General features: G+C 37.2%; 2 protein-coding genes across 2 annotated transcripts; one reads left to right on the top strand and one right to left on the bottom strand.

Annotated features, from left to right (window-relative positions):
* Window positions 1–770: 770 nt before the first annotated feature.
* Window positions 771–2,805, bottom strand: LOC141711274 (uncharacterized). Its single transcript, XM_074513672.1, has 5 exons — window positions 2,604–2,805; window positions 2,299–2,532; window positions 1,420–2,160; window positions 1,216–1,334; window positions 771–1,106 (listed from the first exon to the last, which is right to left on the bottom strand). The coding sequence occupies exons 1-5, from the start codon at window positions 2,803–2,805 to the stop codon at window positions 771–773; spliced, it is 1,632 nt and encodes a 543-aa protein (XP_074369773.1).
* Window positions 2,806–3,924: 1,119 nt separating this feature from the next.
* Window positions 3,925–8,046, top strand: LOC141711264 (uncharacterized). The gene is made up of 7 exons (XM_074513669.1): window positions 3,925–4,106; window positions 4,197–4,317; window positions 4,408–4,479; window positions 5,003–5,513; window positions 5,736–6,110; window positions 6,306–6,450; window positions 6,900–8,046. The coding sequence occupies exons 1-7, from the start codon at window positions 3,925–3,927 to the stop codon at window positions 8,044–8,046; spliced, it is 2,553 nt and encodes an 850-aa protein (XP_074369770.1).
* Window positions 8,047–15,835: the final 7,789 nt, after the last annotated feature.

The raw sequence follows: 15,835 nt of genomic DNA, 5'->3' as shown, positions 1-15,835 counted from the left end.
AAAATGGGATAGAGGGAGTACCATTTGTTATCAACTTTCATTTTTCTTAATATGTGAGATTTTTTAAAAGTGGACATGTAATTTAAAACAGATGAATTATATTTAATTAACTCTGTAGGTTAGATAAGTCTAATTAATAAAAAAAAATAGTCAAAAAAATTATGATCAAGTTGTTAGAGTTTTTCACTATTTTGAGTTTTTTTTTTATCATTACTTCAATCAACTAAATTGCATTTCTATAATTATTTAATTTACCATTTTGTTGACCGAAAGAAAGAGTTAGCCATTTTATCTCTAATTTATGTTTTTGAAATATAAGGATTTTAAAGAGATGACGTTAAAAATGGACTAAGGCCGTTAAATTTTACTCAAGTAAAGTTGTTTTGCAAAATTTTGTAAAAAATAGTCCAAACTGAGGGGACGGGGGTATCTAATTACGCCACGTGCATTTCTCCAAGTCTTGCTAGCAGTGTTGTAAAAAGCACAAATCGGACCAAAGCGGTGAGGGTACCTTCTAGCGCTTAAGCGCTAAAGCGGCCGCTTAAGCGGATTTTAAAGCGGCTCACTAAGCGGTTTCTAAATATATACAAATATATATATATATATGTATTTATATATATATGTACATAATTAAATAAAATATTGATTTTATTTATATATCATGTCATCAAATCAAGAACATTCACATTCACAAAGTCATAATCAGCTTAAGAAAATGCAATACTTGGACATATCAGACTACAATTTTTAAAAAAAACATATGCATTGTTTCACCATCCTTGTTCATCGGAATCATCGAAATCAAACATAAGATTTTCATTATTATTCACTTCGTCTTCCGATTGAAAGTCTTCTTCATCAAGTTCTCGAACAACCCTTGCTTCATCAATGTCCTCACTTGTGATGTTAGAATCAAAAGAAAGCTCTTCATCATCATCACCTCCCTCAACTATCCATGCTTGAGCCATACTAGCATCATTAGCAACTAACACATCATATTTTTCTTTCATTTTCTTCTTCCTGTTGAAAAGTTTTGAATTGAATTGAACATATACTAGATGGATCATCCTCACAGCATCTAATCCATTCCTCTTTTTGGTGTGAATCTGTAAAAACAAAAAATAAAAGAGACAACAATTAGCTAATAGTTACAAGCTGTAATTAAAAGAAACTCCTATAATAAATTTGTTTTGGAATATCATTCAATCAACTTACTCCCTCAAATGTACTCCAATTTCTTTCACATCCTGAAGAACTTGAAGTTAATGAAAGTATCTTCATGGCCATCATTTGTAAATTTGGAGTTTCGGCACCATAATTTGACCACCATCCAACTACAATAAGAAAATATGAAAGTATTAGTTAAAGTCAAATAAGTCACAAATATAGAAATTTAGAAGCAGATAATTATTTACTTACCAACGTCGAAACTATCATTATTAGCTATTCTGCCCATTTTGGCTAATTTTTTTCCAAACATTCCTTCCATTGCTTTATATTTCAGCAACTCAATATTGGATACCAAGTGCTGGACATGAAAGTCATCAGGAAAGAATGCTTCAATACATGTTAAAATAGCTGCCATACATGCTGGATCTTTTTGCGCCTCATCATCTCGATAGTAGTAATAAGGATTTAACAAGTATCCTGCTAAGTGTAAAGGGAAATCAAGTCGATCCTTAGCCCTTGAGTCTATGATTCCAATAATGGGCTCATATATCTCTTTTACATCTTTACAAAGTTTAATTATTTCTTTTTTGGCATCTTTAAGTTTACCATATACAAAACCCATAGATGGACACCAATCTCCGTCAACAAACCTAAGAACCTTAACTAAAGGTTTGAACAACTCAAAACACATTGCAAGATTAGTCCAAAATGATTGATTAACAATTGTTGCATAAGAGGCCACACTTTTTGCACTAGTTGAGAATTTGCATTGACCCCATTCTTCTGAGAGAAACATAAACTTCAACTTCTCTTGTTTCTCCAATATACTTTGCATCATCAGAAAGGAACTTGCAAATCGTGTAACACCAGGCCTCACGATATCTCTTTTTGTATACTTCCTCATCAAAGCCAAGGTTTTATGATGCGCATAGATAAAGATGGTCAAAGCCTTTGTTTTATCAATCACAAATTTAAATTTTGGAGTTTTACCTGAAATAAGAAATAGTACAAAAAATGCATAACAATTTGCACAAAAACTGCAGAAAAATTCTGCAAACAATGCAGAAAAATCTGCAGAAAACTAAATAAAAAACTGCATAGAGATTTGCAGAAAAGCTGCAGAATTACCTATGGCCTCAAGCATAAGATTGAGTGTATGTGTAGCACAAGAAGTCCAAAATATATGTGGTCTTTTATCTCTCAGTAATTTTACTGCAGCCATGTTATTTGATGCGTTGTCCGTCACCACCTGGATCACATTGCTTGGTCCAACTTCTTGAATGTACTTATCCACATACTCATATATAAACTTAGCCGTATGAGCCTCATTCGAACATTCAATAGAAGAGAGGAAAATTGTGCCTAGTTTACAATTTACACACAAAATTGTGGCTCCCTCAATTGGTGTTGGCTTGGTGGTATGTATCGGGGACCAAATTGTCCAACTGCTTCACAAAATCGATGAAAGTCGTCATTGTTAATTGCATTGAAAGGAATCCCTGCTCCATACACCCACTTAGCCAAGTAAGTATGTACTTCGTTGGTTCTATTCTTAAATAGCGCATCATTAATATTTTGTTGTCTTGTTTTCCTTAATGATGCATCTGGATCTATCGTCCGTGCGAACTGATCCATTGGTCCAAGGGACCGTACGGGTTTAGAGCCTCCACTGTCAAGTTCAACAACATCATCACTGTCTTTGCTGATTGTAACGTCATCCCTAACTTCCTCAATACGTTCTTTCTTGTCATATCTTCTTTTTTTATCCCTCCAAGGCTTGTAAGCATTTAGATTTATCCAAAGGAGTAGAGTTCGGACATGGTTTCACATTACCTCTAAGACCAGCTATATGTTGCTTTAACCGATATATTCCTCCACTAAATGCTTTGTCACATAACTTGCATTTGATTTTATCGTAGTTATTTGGTAAAGTTAATTCACCATAATCCCACCCAACATCATCTGATTTTCGCTTAACAACCTCTGGCTATAAGGAACCCATAGTCTGCGAATTGAAAGCAGCTGAAGAACCCCCTGTTTCCATTTCTAGTTTTCTACAAATACGAAATCAAAAAAGTTGAAAAAATTCAAGCATCTCAGTATCAAATCAAGTAATCAATATTCTATACACTTTACAAAGATTCCAAATTAAGCATCTCAGATTCTCAATATCAAATCTAGTATCAAATTAACATTCTAATATTATATATGCTATACAAAATTAAAAATACAAGTTACAACTTACAACTTACAGAGTTACAGGTGTGATTGTTTAATGTTAATACATATATGATTTAAACCTAAAGATATGAGACAAACCTGAAGAATGGAACCCTAGCGCCTCTTCTCCTCTTTCTTTTTGATTCTGAACTCTAAGACCTAACTTTGAAATAGAAACAAGAAAGTACCGTGTTTGTTTTTTATTTTTTTAGTTGATTTAACCCCCGCTTAATTAATGCTTAATCGGTCAAACACCCGCTTAAGCGGGCTTTGACCGCCTAACCAGTACTAAACGTTTAGAAGCCCGATTTTGAACTAATCGAGGCGGTTGGACCCCCGACTCCGCTTAAGCGGCCGCTTAAGCGGCCGCTTAATGCGCTTTTCATAACATTGCTTGCTGGTGCACACTCTTCTTCTCTGTTGTATTGTACTTCCAAAACCCTAATCAAACAAAAATGTCAGCAAGGGTGAAGAACAGACGAATCCAAAACTGAGGTTTTGGATGACTGTCGTAGGAGTTATTGTGTAGCTGGGATGGGATATGATAAACTTAGTGATGATTATAAAGTTGTTAGGATTGTGTATGTTTGCGGAGAGGTGGTTCCCAAGGTTGAGGTTTTTAGTTTTAGGAATCATGCGTGGAGAAAGTTGAAAAATCCTGGAGTTCGTAGACTTGTTCATGGATATGGAGTTTATGTCGATGGTTGTTATTACTGGTTGGAATTTTAAAATGCCGCTATTTACCCTGCTTTTAGTGATGAAGAATTCAGGGTGGTGTCTTTTGATTTTGATACTGAGCTGTTTAGGGAATTTAAAGTGTCGGATGATGTTCCCGATAGTTTGGGAGAGGTTTCCCCGTTTAAACTATTCAAGTTTGAGAATTCACTTGCTCTTTGTTATAGAGGCTCGCTGCTGTCTGATAAAGGGGTAGCTAGCTATCCTTATTATGTAATGTCGATGAAGTAAGAAAAAGGTGTAGTTTCCTGGACTCTGTCTTTCATATTCGTACTTGAACAGCTTGGGTATCCTTTAGACATTACAAAGGATGGAACACTTGTAGTAGAGTCGGTTCACTCGGAGAGTGATAACGTTACAAGCATTATGATCTTAAAACCATGACTCATAAAGATCACGGGTTTGGTAAACCTGGAGGTCCGGAGGTTTCACGATTTATTCGTACTCCTTCTGTGAAGAAATAAATAAAGCATTTAACATAATTTACTTGTTCAATTTATCTTTTGTCTCATTAGTAAGCTGGACCATCTTTCTATTTGTCTGGACTGTAATAAGTTACGTGGCTATGTGTCATTCCTAGCTGTTATTTGTAACAAACTATTAAGTGACCATCCCCCAGCTGCTAGACTCAGAGCAATCATTTTGAACCTATCCATCATTTTGGGATAAGGGTTTTTCTCTCAATATTCTCTGTGTTGTCTTCTTTATTTCAAGCTTTTATATAGCTTGTTTTCATGGTATTAGAGCCAACACACGGAAGAATATTATAAAGCTTGCTCATAAACTCTGTTTTTCATGGCTGGTGCCAGACTCACCTATCAAGAAATGATGACGCCTTTTATTTCTCCATCCATCCGAAAATGATAATTATATTCAGGTCGATAAACTCTATGGATCGTCTGATTATAGAGCTTGGCGGCGTTCAATGGAGATCAATTTGACGTCCAAAAGAAAACTGGGTTTTGTTAATGGTACAACAACGTTACCTATTGATGACCCTGTGAAGGCTGAGATGTGGGAAACAGCAAACAACATGGTGATAGCTTGGTTGACTGTAAATGTTTCACCAACCATCAAAAGCCCTGTCATGTATATGGCATCTGCAAAAGAGATTTGGGAGAATCTTGAAAAGAGGTTTTCCTTAACAAATGGCAGTAGAAAATACAAACTATCACGAGATCTATATGACATGAAACAAAAGTCCACATCTATGACTGAATATTACACTGCTATGAAAGCGATTTGGGAGGAGCTTGATTCTCTAAACATGCTCCCTTCTGTTTCAAACCCTGCTACTGATGTGGTTAAACTCCTAGAAGCCATCAATCTACAGAAAGAAGAAGCACGTCTTTTTCAGTTCTTGAATGGATTAGATGAACAATATAATAGTCAGAGGAGTCAACTACTACTAAAGACTCCATTACCCACTGTGGAAACTGCTTGCTCCGCCTTAGAATAAGAAGAGGCTCAACGCTTACTGCTAGATCTTGACAAACCCAGAACTGATGTTATGGCCATGTTCACCAAAACTCAACAAGAAAGAAATGTGGGGGGAGTGGCTTGTAATGTTTGTGGTATGAAGGGACATCTCTCTGAAAAATGCTGAAAAGTGATTGGCTATCCACGGTGGCACCCAAAGTCCAACAGGCCGCAACAAGGTCCTCAAGGTCCTAATAAGAATTTCACTGCAAACAGATGGGGAAACACTTCGAAGAACAACCCCAGATTTGCTTCTAATGCTCAAACTTCGGAGGCATCTTCAGTTTTTACACCAGAACAACTTGAGCAGCTAGCAAAATGGATGCCTCAGCTAGCACAACAGACTAAGAATTCTGACACGGATGAAGAAATTGATTTTCATTTCTCAGGAATGATCTCGAGCTGTCATGCTGTCGGTGTTTCAACTGAGTGGATCGTTGATTCTGGAGCCTCAGACCATATGACTCCTCATGGTCCAGCCTTGATCAACACTTCTCTATTGCTTGGTTCTTAAAGCATAAACTTACCAACTGGAGACAAGGTTGTTATAAGCAAAAAAGGTCAGCTGTTCTTAGCCCCTACTCTGTTGCTCGATAATGTCTTGGTAGTTCCTACTTTTAGACATAATCTTTTATCTGTGCAAAGATTAATTATTGTTGGTAACTGTGATGTATAATTTTCACCCACTCACTGTATCATAGCTGATAAAACTACTAGACATATTCATGTCGTTGGTGTAGCAAGAAATGGTTTATATTATGTAGACACTGCAGCCTTGAAATTACAAATTGGTATGTCTGTTGTTAATAGTGCTACTACTGCTTCTGACGGAGACCTTGCCTTGTGGCATCTAGACTAGGACATGCTTCCTTGTCTAATATTAAAACCATTTCTAGTTTAAAGTTGGGTAGTGCACAGTCAACTTCCATTTGTGTGTCATGTCCCATGTCAAAACTTGCTAGACTCCCTTTTTCTTCTAGCCCCTCACATGGTGCAGAATCCTTTGAACTAGTGCACATGGACATTTGGGGACCCTATAAAGTTCCTTACAAAATAAATTACAGATACTTCTTGACCCTTGTAGATGATTTTTCTTGACACACTTGGGTATATCTCTTGAAATTAAAATCAGATGCACTTGACAACCTAAAATCTTTTCTGAATTATGTCTCGAACCATTTTGGAAAAACTATCTGATTCATTCGATCTGATAATGCTTTGGAATTCACCTCTGAAGCATGTACCAAATTCTTCTCAAACCATGGTATTATACATCAAAAATCTTGCCCATATAGGCCTCAGCAAAATGTGAGAGCCGAGAGAAAACATCGACATATATTGGAAGTTGCTCGTGCAATTCGCTTCCATGCTGGGTTGCCTCTCTATCTCTGGGGTCCATGTGTTCTTACTGCTGTACACATTATAAACAAACTGCCCACTGTTGTGTTGAAAAACAAATCCCCATATGAACTTCTATATAATACCGTGCCTGAGTATGACAACTTGAGGATTTTTGGATGCTTAGCTTTCGCCTACAACCCTACACCACCAACTGATAAATTTGATCATAGGGGAGTGCCTTGCGTTTTCCTTGGTTACCCAGCTAGTACCAAGGGTTATAAACTCATGAATCTTCTCACTAAAAAAGAATTTACCTCGAGAGATGTCATTTTCCAAGAGTCAATCTTTTATTTTCACAAAAACTCCTCAAACCACTACATGAGTCCTACACCACCTTCAATGCCCACACAACCTACCACTGACATGATCGACGACTTCAACTTGGTGGATTTGAGTGATAATGACCCAGATAACTCACCCAACACTTCTGATGCAGACAACTCACCAATTTCCAGCTCTATTTCTATCCCTACTGTTTCACCTGTACCTATTCGAAAGTCCATGAGAACCCACAAACAACCTACTTGGATGCAGGATTTTCACACAAATAATGCAACTTACTCTGTGTCAAATCTTGCTTTTACCACTGTTGATCCTACATTTGAGTGCTTCATGTTTGTTGTAATCTCTAAACCCGACCCAATCTTGTTCAAAGAAGCAGTAAAAGAGGAGCATTGGGTTAAAGCTATGAATATTGAGTTGAATGCCTTGGAACTAAACAATATCTGGGATATTGTTACTCTGCCACAAGGAAAAAAGGCAATAGGATCCAAGTGGATATACAAAACAAAATTCAAACCCAATGGTGAAGTAGAGAAACATAAAGCCAGGCTGGTAATTCTGGGATATTATCAAAAACCAGGTGTGGATTTCAATGAAACATTCGCACCAGTTGCGAAGTTAACTACTGTTCGCACCATTCTGGCTGTAGCTTCGATTCAAGGTTGGTTTACTCACCAGATGGACGTCTCCAATGCCTTCCTGCACGGAGAATTGTCTGAAACTATCTTTATGAAGCTTCCAAAAGGTTACATGAAATAAGGGAGCAGAATCAGCTTATACATGGACATCGTACCTACAAGTGACACAGTGGTGTGCAAATTGAGAAAGTCACTTTATGGCTTACGACAGGCTCCACGTCTCTGGTTCTCAAAATTGTCCTCTACTTTGCTGAAAATGGATTACAAACAGTCAAAAGCTGACTACAGCTTGTTTAGTAAGCACACATCTGACTCTATCACTTTAATACTTGTATATGTTGACGATTTGCTATTGTGTGGCAGCTCTATGTCATGCATTGATCAACTCAAACTGTTGTTGGCACAAAGTTTCCATATGAAAGACCTTGGCCAATTAAGGTACTTCCTAGGCCTCGAGATAGACACCTCAACAGATGGCATATTTGTCAGCCAAAAGAAATACACATTGGATATCTTGAAAGAACACAACCTGCTTCACGCCAAACCTGTGCAACTTCCTTTGGATACTCATTTGAAGTTAACTGCGGATCTGGGTGATGTTCTACCTAAGTCTGAAGTTTTCCAAAGATTGATGGGACAACTAATATATCTGACAATTACTCGTCCCGATATATGCTATAGTGTTCAGCTTCTCTCCCAGTTCATGAATAAACCAACAACAATACATCTCCAAGCTGTGTTCAGACTTCTGAGGTATCTTGTAGGAACATGTTCTCAAGGAATTCTATTTGCTTCGAGTTCCGCTGCTCATCTGACAGCGTATTGTGACAGCGATTGGGCGGCATGTCCTATTTCCAGACGCTCTACAACTGGTTACTGTATATTTCTAGGTGAATCCCCTATCTCATGGAAGTCCAAAAAGCAGCAGGTGGTTGCAAGATCCTCAGCAGAGGCTGAGTACAGGGCAATGGCCCTTACGACCTGTGAGATAACATGGTTGTCTGCTCTTCTAAAAGACCTTGATCTCAAGGATCTACCTTCCACAATACTGAATTGTGATAACAAGGCTGCTCTAGCCATAGCAGCGAACCCCGTGATGCATGAACGCACAAAACATGTGGAGCTGGACTGTCACTTTATGAGGGATCAAATCAAAGCTGGTAATATTCACACTGCTCATGTCTCTTCCAGAAATCAAGTAGCAGACATCTTCACGAAGCAGCTCTCAGTTCCTTTGCACAATGCACATTTGGACAAGCTGACAGCCACATTTGACAATTCCACTGCAGCTTGAGGGGGTGTGTGAAGAAAGAAATAAAGCATTTAACATAATTTACTTGCTCTATTTATCTTTTGTCTCATTAGTAAGCCGGACCATCTTTCTATAGTTATGTGGTTATGTGTCATTCCTAGCTGTTATTTGTAACAAACTATTAAGGGACCATCCCCAGCTGCTAGCCTCATAACAATCATTTTGAACCTATCCATCATTTTGGGATAAGGGTTTTTCTCTCAATATTCTCTGTCTTGTCTTCTTTATTTCAAGCTTTTATATAGCTTATTTTCATCTTCAACTGTTGACACTTCGTTCCCACAGAGTTTGATCATGTACGAGGGAGGATCGGTTTTGAATCCTTCAAAGTGAGCAATTGGGATTCTTCTTCAGGTAATTGATAGAAATTTATATCTACCTAGTATAATATATGGTCTATTTAAATAATCTGTACTAATTTGGTCTTGTTGCAAGGAAAATAATCATGTGTAGTCTTTTTGCATTTAAAGCTTGCTCACTTCCTAATTTTGCTTTTAACTTCGTGAACTCTCATAATTAGTTGTTTAAACGATGTAAACCTGAGTAACACGTGCTAAAATAATATGTAGGACTTTGAAACCCCATATTTAATTTCTCAATTTTCATTTGAAGTAACAACCTCGAGGGGAAGATAATGCTAGGCCAATATCCCAGTTTATTATAATTTCTTAATGAGTAGAGATACTGAAATTTAGTGAGTAGACATGGAAAGCTGATATACTTTGTGTAGGTTACTGTTATTTTCCATGTCCGCCATCTACTAATCCATTAAATATTCTTACGTTAGTTGTTTGCTATTTTTTTTTCTATTTTGGACAAGCTATAAAATATATACTGAAAATGAAAAAGATATGGACAGGGGAAAGAGATGAAATTTTTGATTTGAATATCTTGATTGTAGTACAATGACTGCAGTGGTTTTGTTTTCCAGTGTTTAATAAACTGCATGGGCAGTTGCACGATAAAGTTGGTAGTGGTCTAGGAAAATATGCTCACATTTCTTTCATTTAGATCTGCGACTTGGACTATTCGTTTTAGGTTTGTGATGGAGTAATTCAAATAGCTTATGCAAATTATAAACAGTTGAGTCTTTGGTATGGAATTTGAATATTACCCATTTGGCCCTTTTTGCATACCTGCCCTGCTGCATATGATGCCCTTTTTGCATACCTGCATATGATCATATTATGTAGAATAAAATCATCCACACTGTCCCCGCCCGTTTAATGAGACTATTGAAGAAACAAGTCTCACACTTCTATACAAGCTAATGCTGTTGCATGCCTTGGTTATAAACCTCAACATAGAGCTAAAATGCATTTAGCAGTAGCCAGTAGGTTTCTAAAGTGGATCCAAATATCTCGCTATGCGTCATATTGGGTGTCGAATGAGTTAGCTTGTTAGGTCAACACAGTTGACTACTCAGTAGTATATATAGCCGCTTGAATGTAATTTTTCTTTTCAAGCTTTGAATCAACAAAACAGAAATGTTTTCTTCATTCGGTATTTACATACACGTATAGATACACAATTTACACACTTGCAGGTATATTCTAGTAAATGTAAAACAATTACTAGGCTATCCAATACAACCTTGCATATGTTATAGTCCCTTTCTCAAGAAGAGCCAACAAAGTAGATCTCTGTGAGGAGGTATCTGGAGGAACTCATTTCATGCGCATCTCCTGGTCCTGGCACAGTTGAACAGCCCTTTAAAATTTAAATTTCAACTTGCACAGACCGTGAATGAGAATAGGATGGATCATACAGTCTGATTTTAGATCAACATTATCTATTCTGTAAAACAATCCTAGTGCCTCATTAACCTGACCACTCTTAAATAGACTGCTGAGCAGCAAACCATAAACATTATCTATCCTGTAAAACAAACCTAGTGCCTCATACACGGAAAAATTCATTAACTTGGAAAATTACATTTTGTTGATTAGAATCAATATTTTTTTTTAATTTTTATATACCCACAATAATGTTACAAGGTTTAGAAGAAAAAAAATTAGAGTGTACAAAAAATACATACCGGAAAATAAGAATGAGTCGGGTTATGCATCATATTATAGAATTGTGTCACAAGTGACAGGTCACAGGACATGACATACTTTTAATCTAAACGTTATGACCTTTTGGTGGTGCTGAGTTAGTGACTTGTGATCAGCAAGTAGTTTGTAAAACACAGGACTTGTTTGCAGTTATTGTATTTGTGATATATATGGGTAAAATGCAAAAAGCATTTAAAAGGACTTGTAATTAGAGCCCGCCAAACGAGCGGTTTGACTCGGTTCGTTCGCTATTCGACTCGTAAAAATTCGTCTAATTCGGTTCGTAAATGAATGAATAATTATTCGACTCGAACCGTATATCCTAACGAACCGAGCACGAATATAATTTTCAGAAACCGCACCGGCCCGGAACTGGACCGGCCGAACCGGCTAATTCGTCAGTGAACTGTAACATGTGAACCGGTAAATTATTCGCGAATAATTCGTTAATTATAGTAGAACAAATATTTGTTCATTACAGAAAAGGGATTATAGTTATTTGTTCAATCTGTAATCTAGTAGTCAGTAGAGTAGTAGTAGTCTAATAGTAGTATGTAAATCTGTGACTAGAGCTGGCCAAATGTGCGGGTTTGAACCGCACATTTGGGACCGGTTCGTACGGAAACCGTAATAAATTCGGACCGCACCGGGCCAGTTCAAACCCGCCCAACTCGCTAAATTCCATGAACCGAATACGAATTGTGAATTCAAGAACCCGGAACCGCACAGCCCGCACGAGCCCGCACGAGCCAAGCCCGCACGAGCCGCACGAGCCGCACGAACCACTCAACCCGCACAGCCCGCACGAGCCCGCATGGCCCGCACGCAACTGTGTTCACGCGCCAACACTTCTCCTCCCTGATGTTTCTGTCGTGCCTGCTGTGACTGTAACGTTAACCTGCAGACTCCAGTTAACGTTAACCTGCAAGTTAACGTTCCCTGTTCCACCTCCAACGGCAACTTTTATCTCCTTATAAATATATACATATAAACAACAATTTATTCACAATTTCTTCGAACTCAATTTCTGGTTCTCTCTCTCAATCTCAATTTCTCCGACCTCCAACTTCTTTCTCCGACCTCCAACTTCTGTTTCTCCGACTTCTTTCTCCGCACAGCCCGCACACGGCTCGCCCAGCCCGCACACACGGCTCGCCCAACTCACGAATTCAACCCGCACAGCCCGCACACACGGCTCGCCCGCGAATTTGTTCGGTTCGTTCGGTTCGGTTACGAGTCCTATTTTAACGGTTCAAACCCGGCCCGAGCCCGGTTCGTAATTCAGCGGTCCGGTTCAGTGTTTAAATACCGAGTGTTCAACCCGTGTGCGGCCCGGCCCGGCACGCACGGACCGCACAAGTGGTCAGGTCTATCTGTGACTGTAATCATTACTTGAAATTAAATTATAAAAAACCTTGCCACTTGCTTTCCAGTTGCCAACCATTCCACATTTCCACTACCAGTATGTACGAATTCAGTATTCGCGAATTATTCGTTCAGTATTCGTCGGACCGTTATATTCGTAGTATTCGCGTGTCGTTCACGGGTTCTTCTTCACGGGTTCTTCTCCCAGTTAACCGGCTCGACCCGACACGGACCGCCATCATTAACGGGTCGTCCACGATTACACTGCGTCATGAACCGGACCGCCTATAATTCGGCCCGACCCGCACGAACCGACCGTTTGGTCAGCTCTACTTGTAACTATGTCTCTATATGGAATTGTTTGGCAGATGCTGCTTTTATTCTCGCTATTGGGGAAATTTTGTTATACATGGTGCGCTAAGAGCAACTCCAATGATGGATGTCAAAAGGGGTGTCAACGCCATGTGACATGACGTGATTTGACACTTTTTTTAGCACTCCATTGGAGTGTTGGGATGTCATTGGAGTGCCAAGTGAGTTGGCATGGGGTGCCAACTTGGGGTATCAAAATTGGCACCCCATAAAGTAGGATGTCAACTTCCTTGGTGGTCCCAATAATGAATATAATACTATTTTATTTTCGACAAACATGAATATATACATATATTTCTTTGATATACTTTTATTGATTTTATATTTTTGCACCATGTATAAACATCTATCATGTACCGGGAAAATATAATTTAAATATTTTAAAATTATTAATTGCATATATATATAAAAAAAATATTTTAAATATTTTAAAATTATTAATTGCATATATATATATATCCTAAAAATTGAGCATATTCTTTCTACGAAAGTTGTTATTTACAACTACTGCTTGCATGTTACATTTTAAGCTTATTATTTCTTTTTTTTACATGAAAGTCATATTTTTAAATTAAACATTTTTTAACAAGTTTACCAACAAGTTCTAAGGGTTAATTATCACTAATCACCACTTTTTATAACTAATATTTGGAGTATTGTTTTCTAAACAATAATATAATATATTTTTTGGTAAAAGATAGGTCCCAACACTTTTTTGAAGTGATGCCAACCATTGAAGCATTTCTAAAATAAGGGATGTTAAGAATGATGTGTAATAGAAATAATGTAAAATATATTAAATATATTGAGGTGGCAAAATTGACATCTCATGATAAATAAGAAGTGCTAATCATTGGAATTGCTTTTAGACAAATAGAACTTTAAACTTTACGCGGGGTAATGTCTTTAAAATTTCTGAGAAGTTGATACCATCACTTTGACCATATTCTTGATCCCTACTTTTATATTCTGCATAATTAGTACTTATCTTGTGTAATTCTAGTTGTCAGAAGTCTTTTGCTAATCATTTAAATTGCTGGCCGATATTTAACAACTTTATAAGTTACTCCCTCCATCCCTTTTGTTTACATTTTTTAGAAAATATTCGACACGCATTTTAAGGTGTATATAAAGTATAGTTCTGTAAAAAAATTTTACAATTTTTTTTTTGAATAAAAATTAAAACATTCAACTTTTATTCAGAAAAAAAAAATTGTAAAAAAAGTGACGTAACTATATTTTTTATGCACCTTAAAATACGTGTCGGGTACTTTCTCAGAAATGTAAACAATTCAAAGGGAGCGAGGGAGTATAATTTAATAAGCACATCTGATAGTGTGTGGGATATATGTTACTTGGTTTATTACACTCCCCGATAGCTTACATCTTTGCCTCGTTACCTATTTGCAAATGCAGGTTAGACGATGTTGCTTGGGAACTCCTGATAACACTAGTGGGTGCAGCATGTTGATAAGTTGTTGAAGGCTACGAGCTTTTGATATCAGAAAGTTAAGAAACAAACATTGAACATTTGATGTAATCGTAGACAGACATCTCCCAAGGACCCAAACTTACCAAGTTTAAGTTGTCTTAACTGTACTCTTTCTTTTTTCTTTCTAATCAATACTACTCCCTTTTGCTACTACCTCTTTGGTCTCTATCATCATAAATTATTTATTATTTTAGCAGTCTGTGTCCGAAATTTCATAATTTTTCAATTCTTGCTGAATTTCAAATGCCCTCCAATAAAACAAGAGAATTAAATTATATTCCGTTAAAATACAGATTTAACTCCATCAAAAACAAAATATTGCATTGTATATTGAAAAAAAAAATATCCAAAAATCAATATTGAAGTCTATGTTATAGAAATCGTATGATTTTTTAAAAATTGTAGATAAATCAGTAAAAAATATTTGATAAATTCAATAAATTATTGATAAATTATCGATAAATAATCCTATTCACCGATTTGGTCAAAAATTATCAGATAAATGACCAATTGAAAAAGAGGGTACATTCCATCTAGTGTAATTACAACACCTGTCCTGTACCCACAGAACGAGCAAAGCTTTTAAGCGCAATAGCAATGTGTATACACAGAACACAACACATCATCTCTCTCTCTCTCTCTCTCTCTCTCTCTAAAACCCTAATCAAACAAAATTGTCAAAAACTGTATCGCCGTCTAACAACATGTCTATGACGTCGTTTAATGATCTTCCTCAAGAAACAGCAGCGTGCATTCTCTTAAGACTCTCTGTTAAAGACCTAATCAGATCAACATCAGTTAACAAAACATGGTACTCTCTCATCACTAACCCCTCTTTCATTTCTGATCAAATTCGTAATGCTATTTCGTCTTGTCATGATAATGCACTGCTTATAATTCCTTCTCTCACTTCTCACCAAAACTATTGCTCTTTAATCTCTGCTCATACTTCCTCTGTTCTCGCAAAATTCGATATCCCTTTCGATACCAAAACTCGTAGTTTGAAATTAGTTACTCAGATACATGGAATGCTTTTATTGACTGATATGGATGTAAGACAGGGTTCTAGACAGTTGTATTTGTGGAATCCCTATGTTAAGAGGCATAGAGTTCTTTTTCCAGTTGTTTTAAGAAGTATTTGGATTATGCTGACCGGACTCATTGTGCAACCGGGATGGGGTTTGATAAGGGGACTAGTGATTACAAAGTTGTTAGGATTGTTTATGTTGGGGATAAAGGGCAGAACCTGTGTGGTGAGGTGGCTCCTAAAGTCGAGGTTTATAGTTTTAGGAAGAACACGTGGAGGAGGTTG

This window comes from Apium graveolens, chromosome 1, assembly GCF_009905375.1.
Source record: "Apium graveolens cultivar Ventura chromosome 1, ASM990537v1, whole genome shotgun sequence".
Taxonomy (NCBI): domain Eukaryota; kingdom Viridiplantae; phylum Streptophyta; class Magnoliopsida; order Apiales; family Apiaceae; genus Apium; species Apium graveolens.
This window is presented reverse-complemented; position numbering and strand designations above follow the sequence as displayed.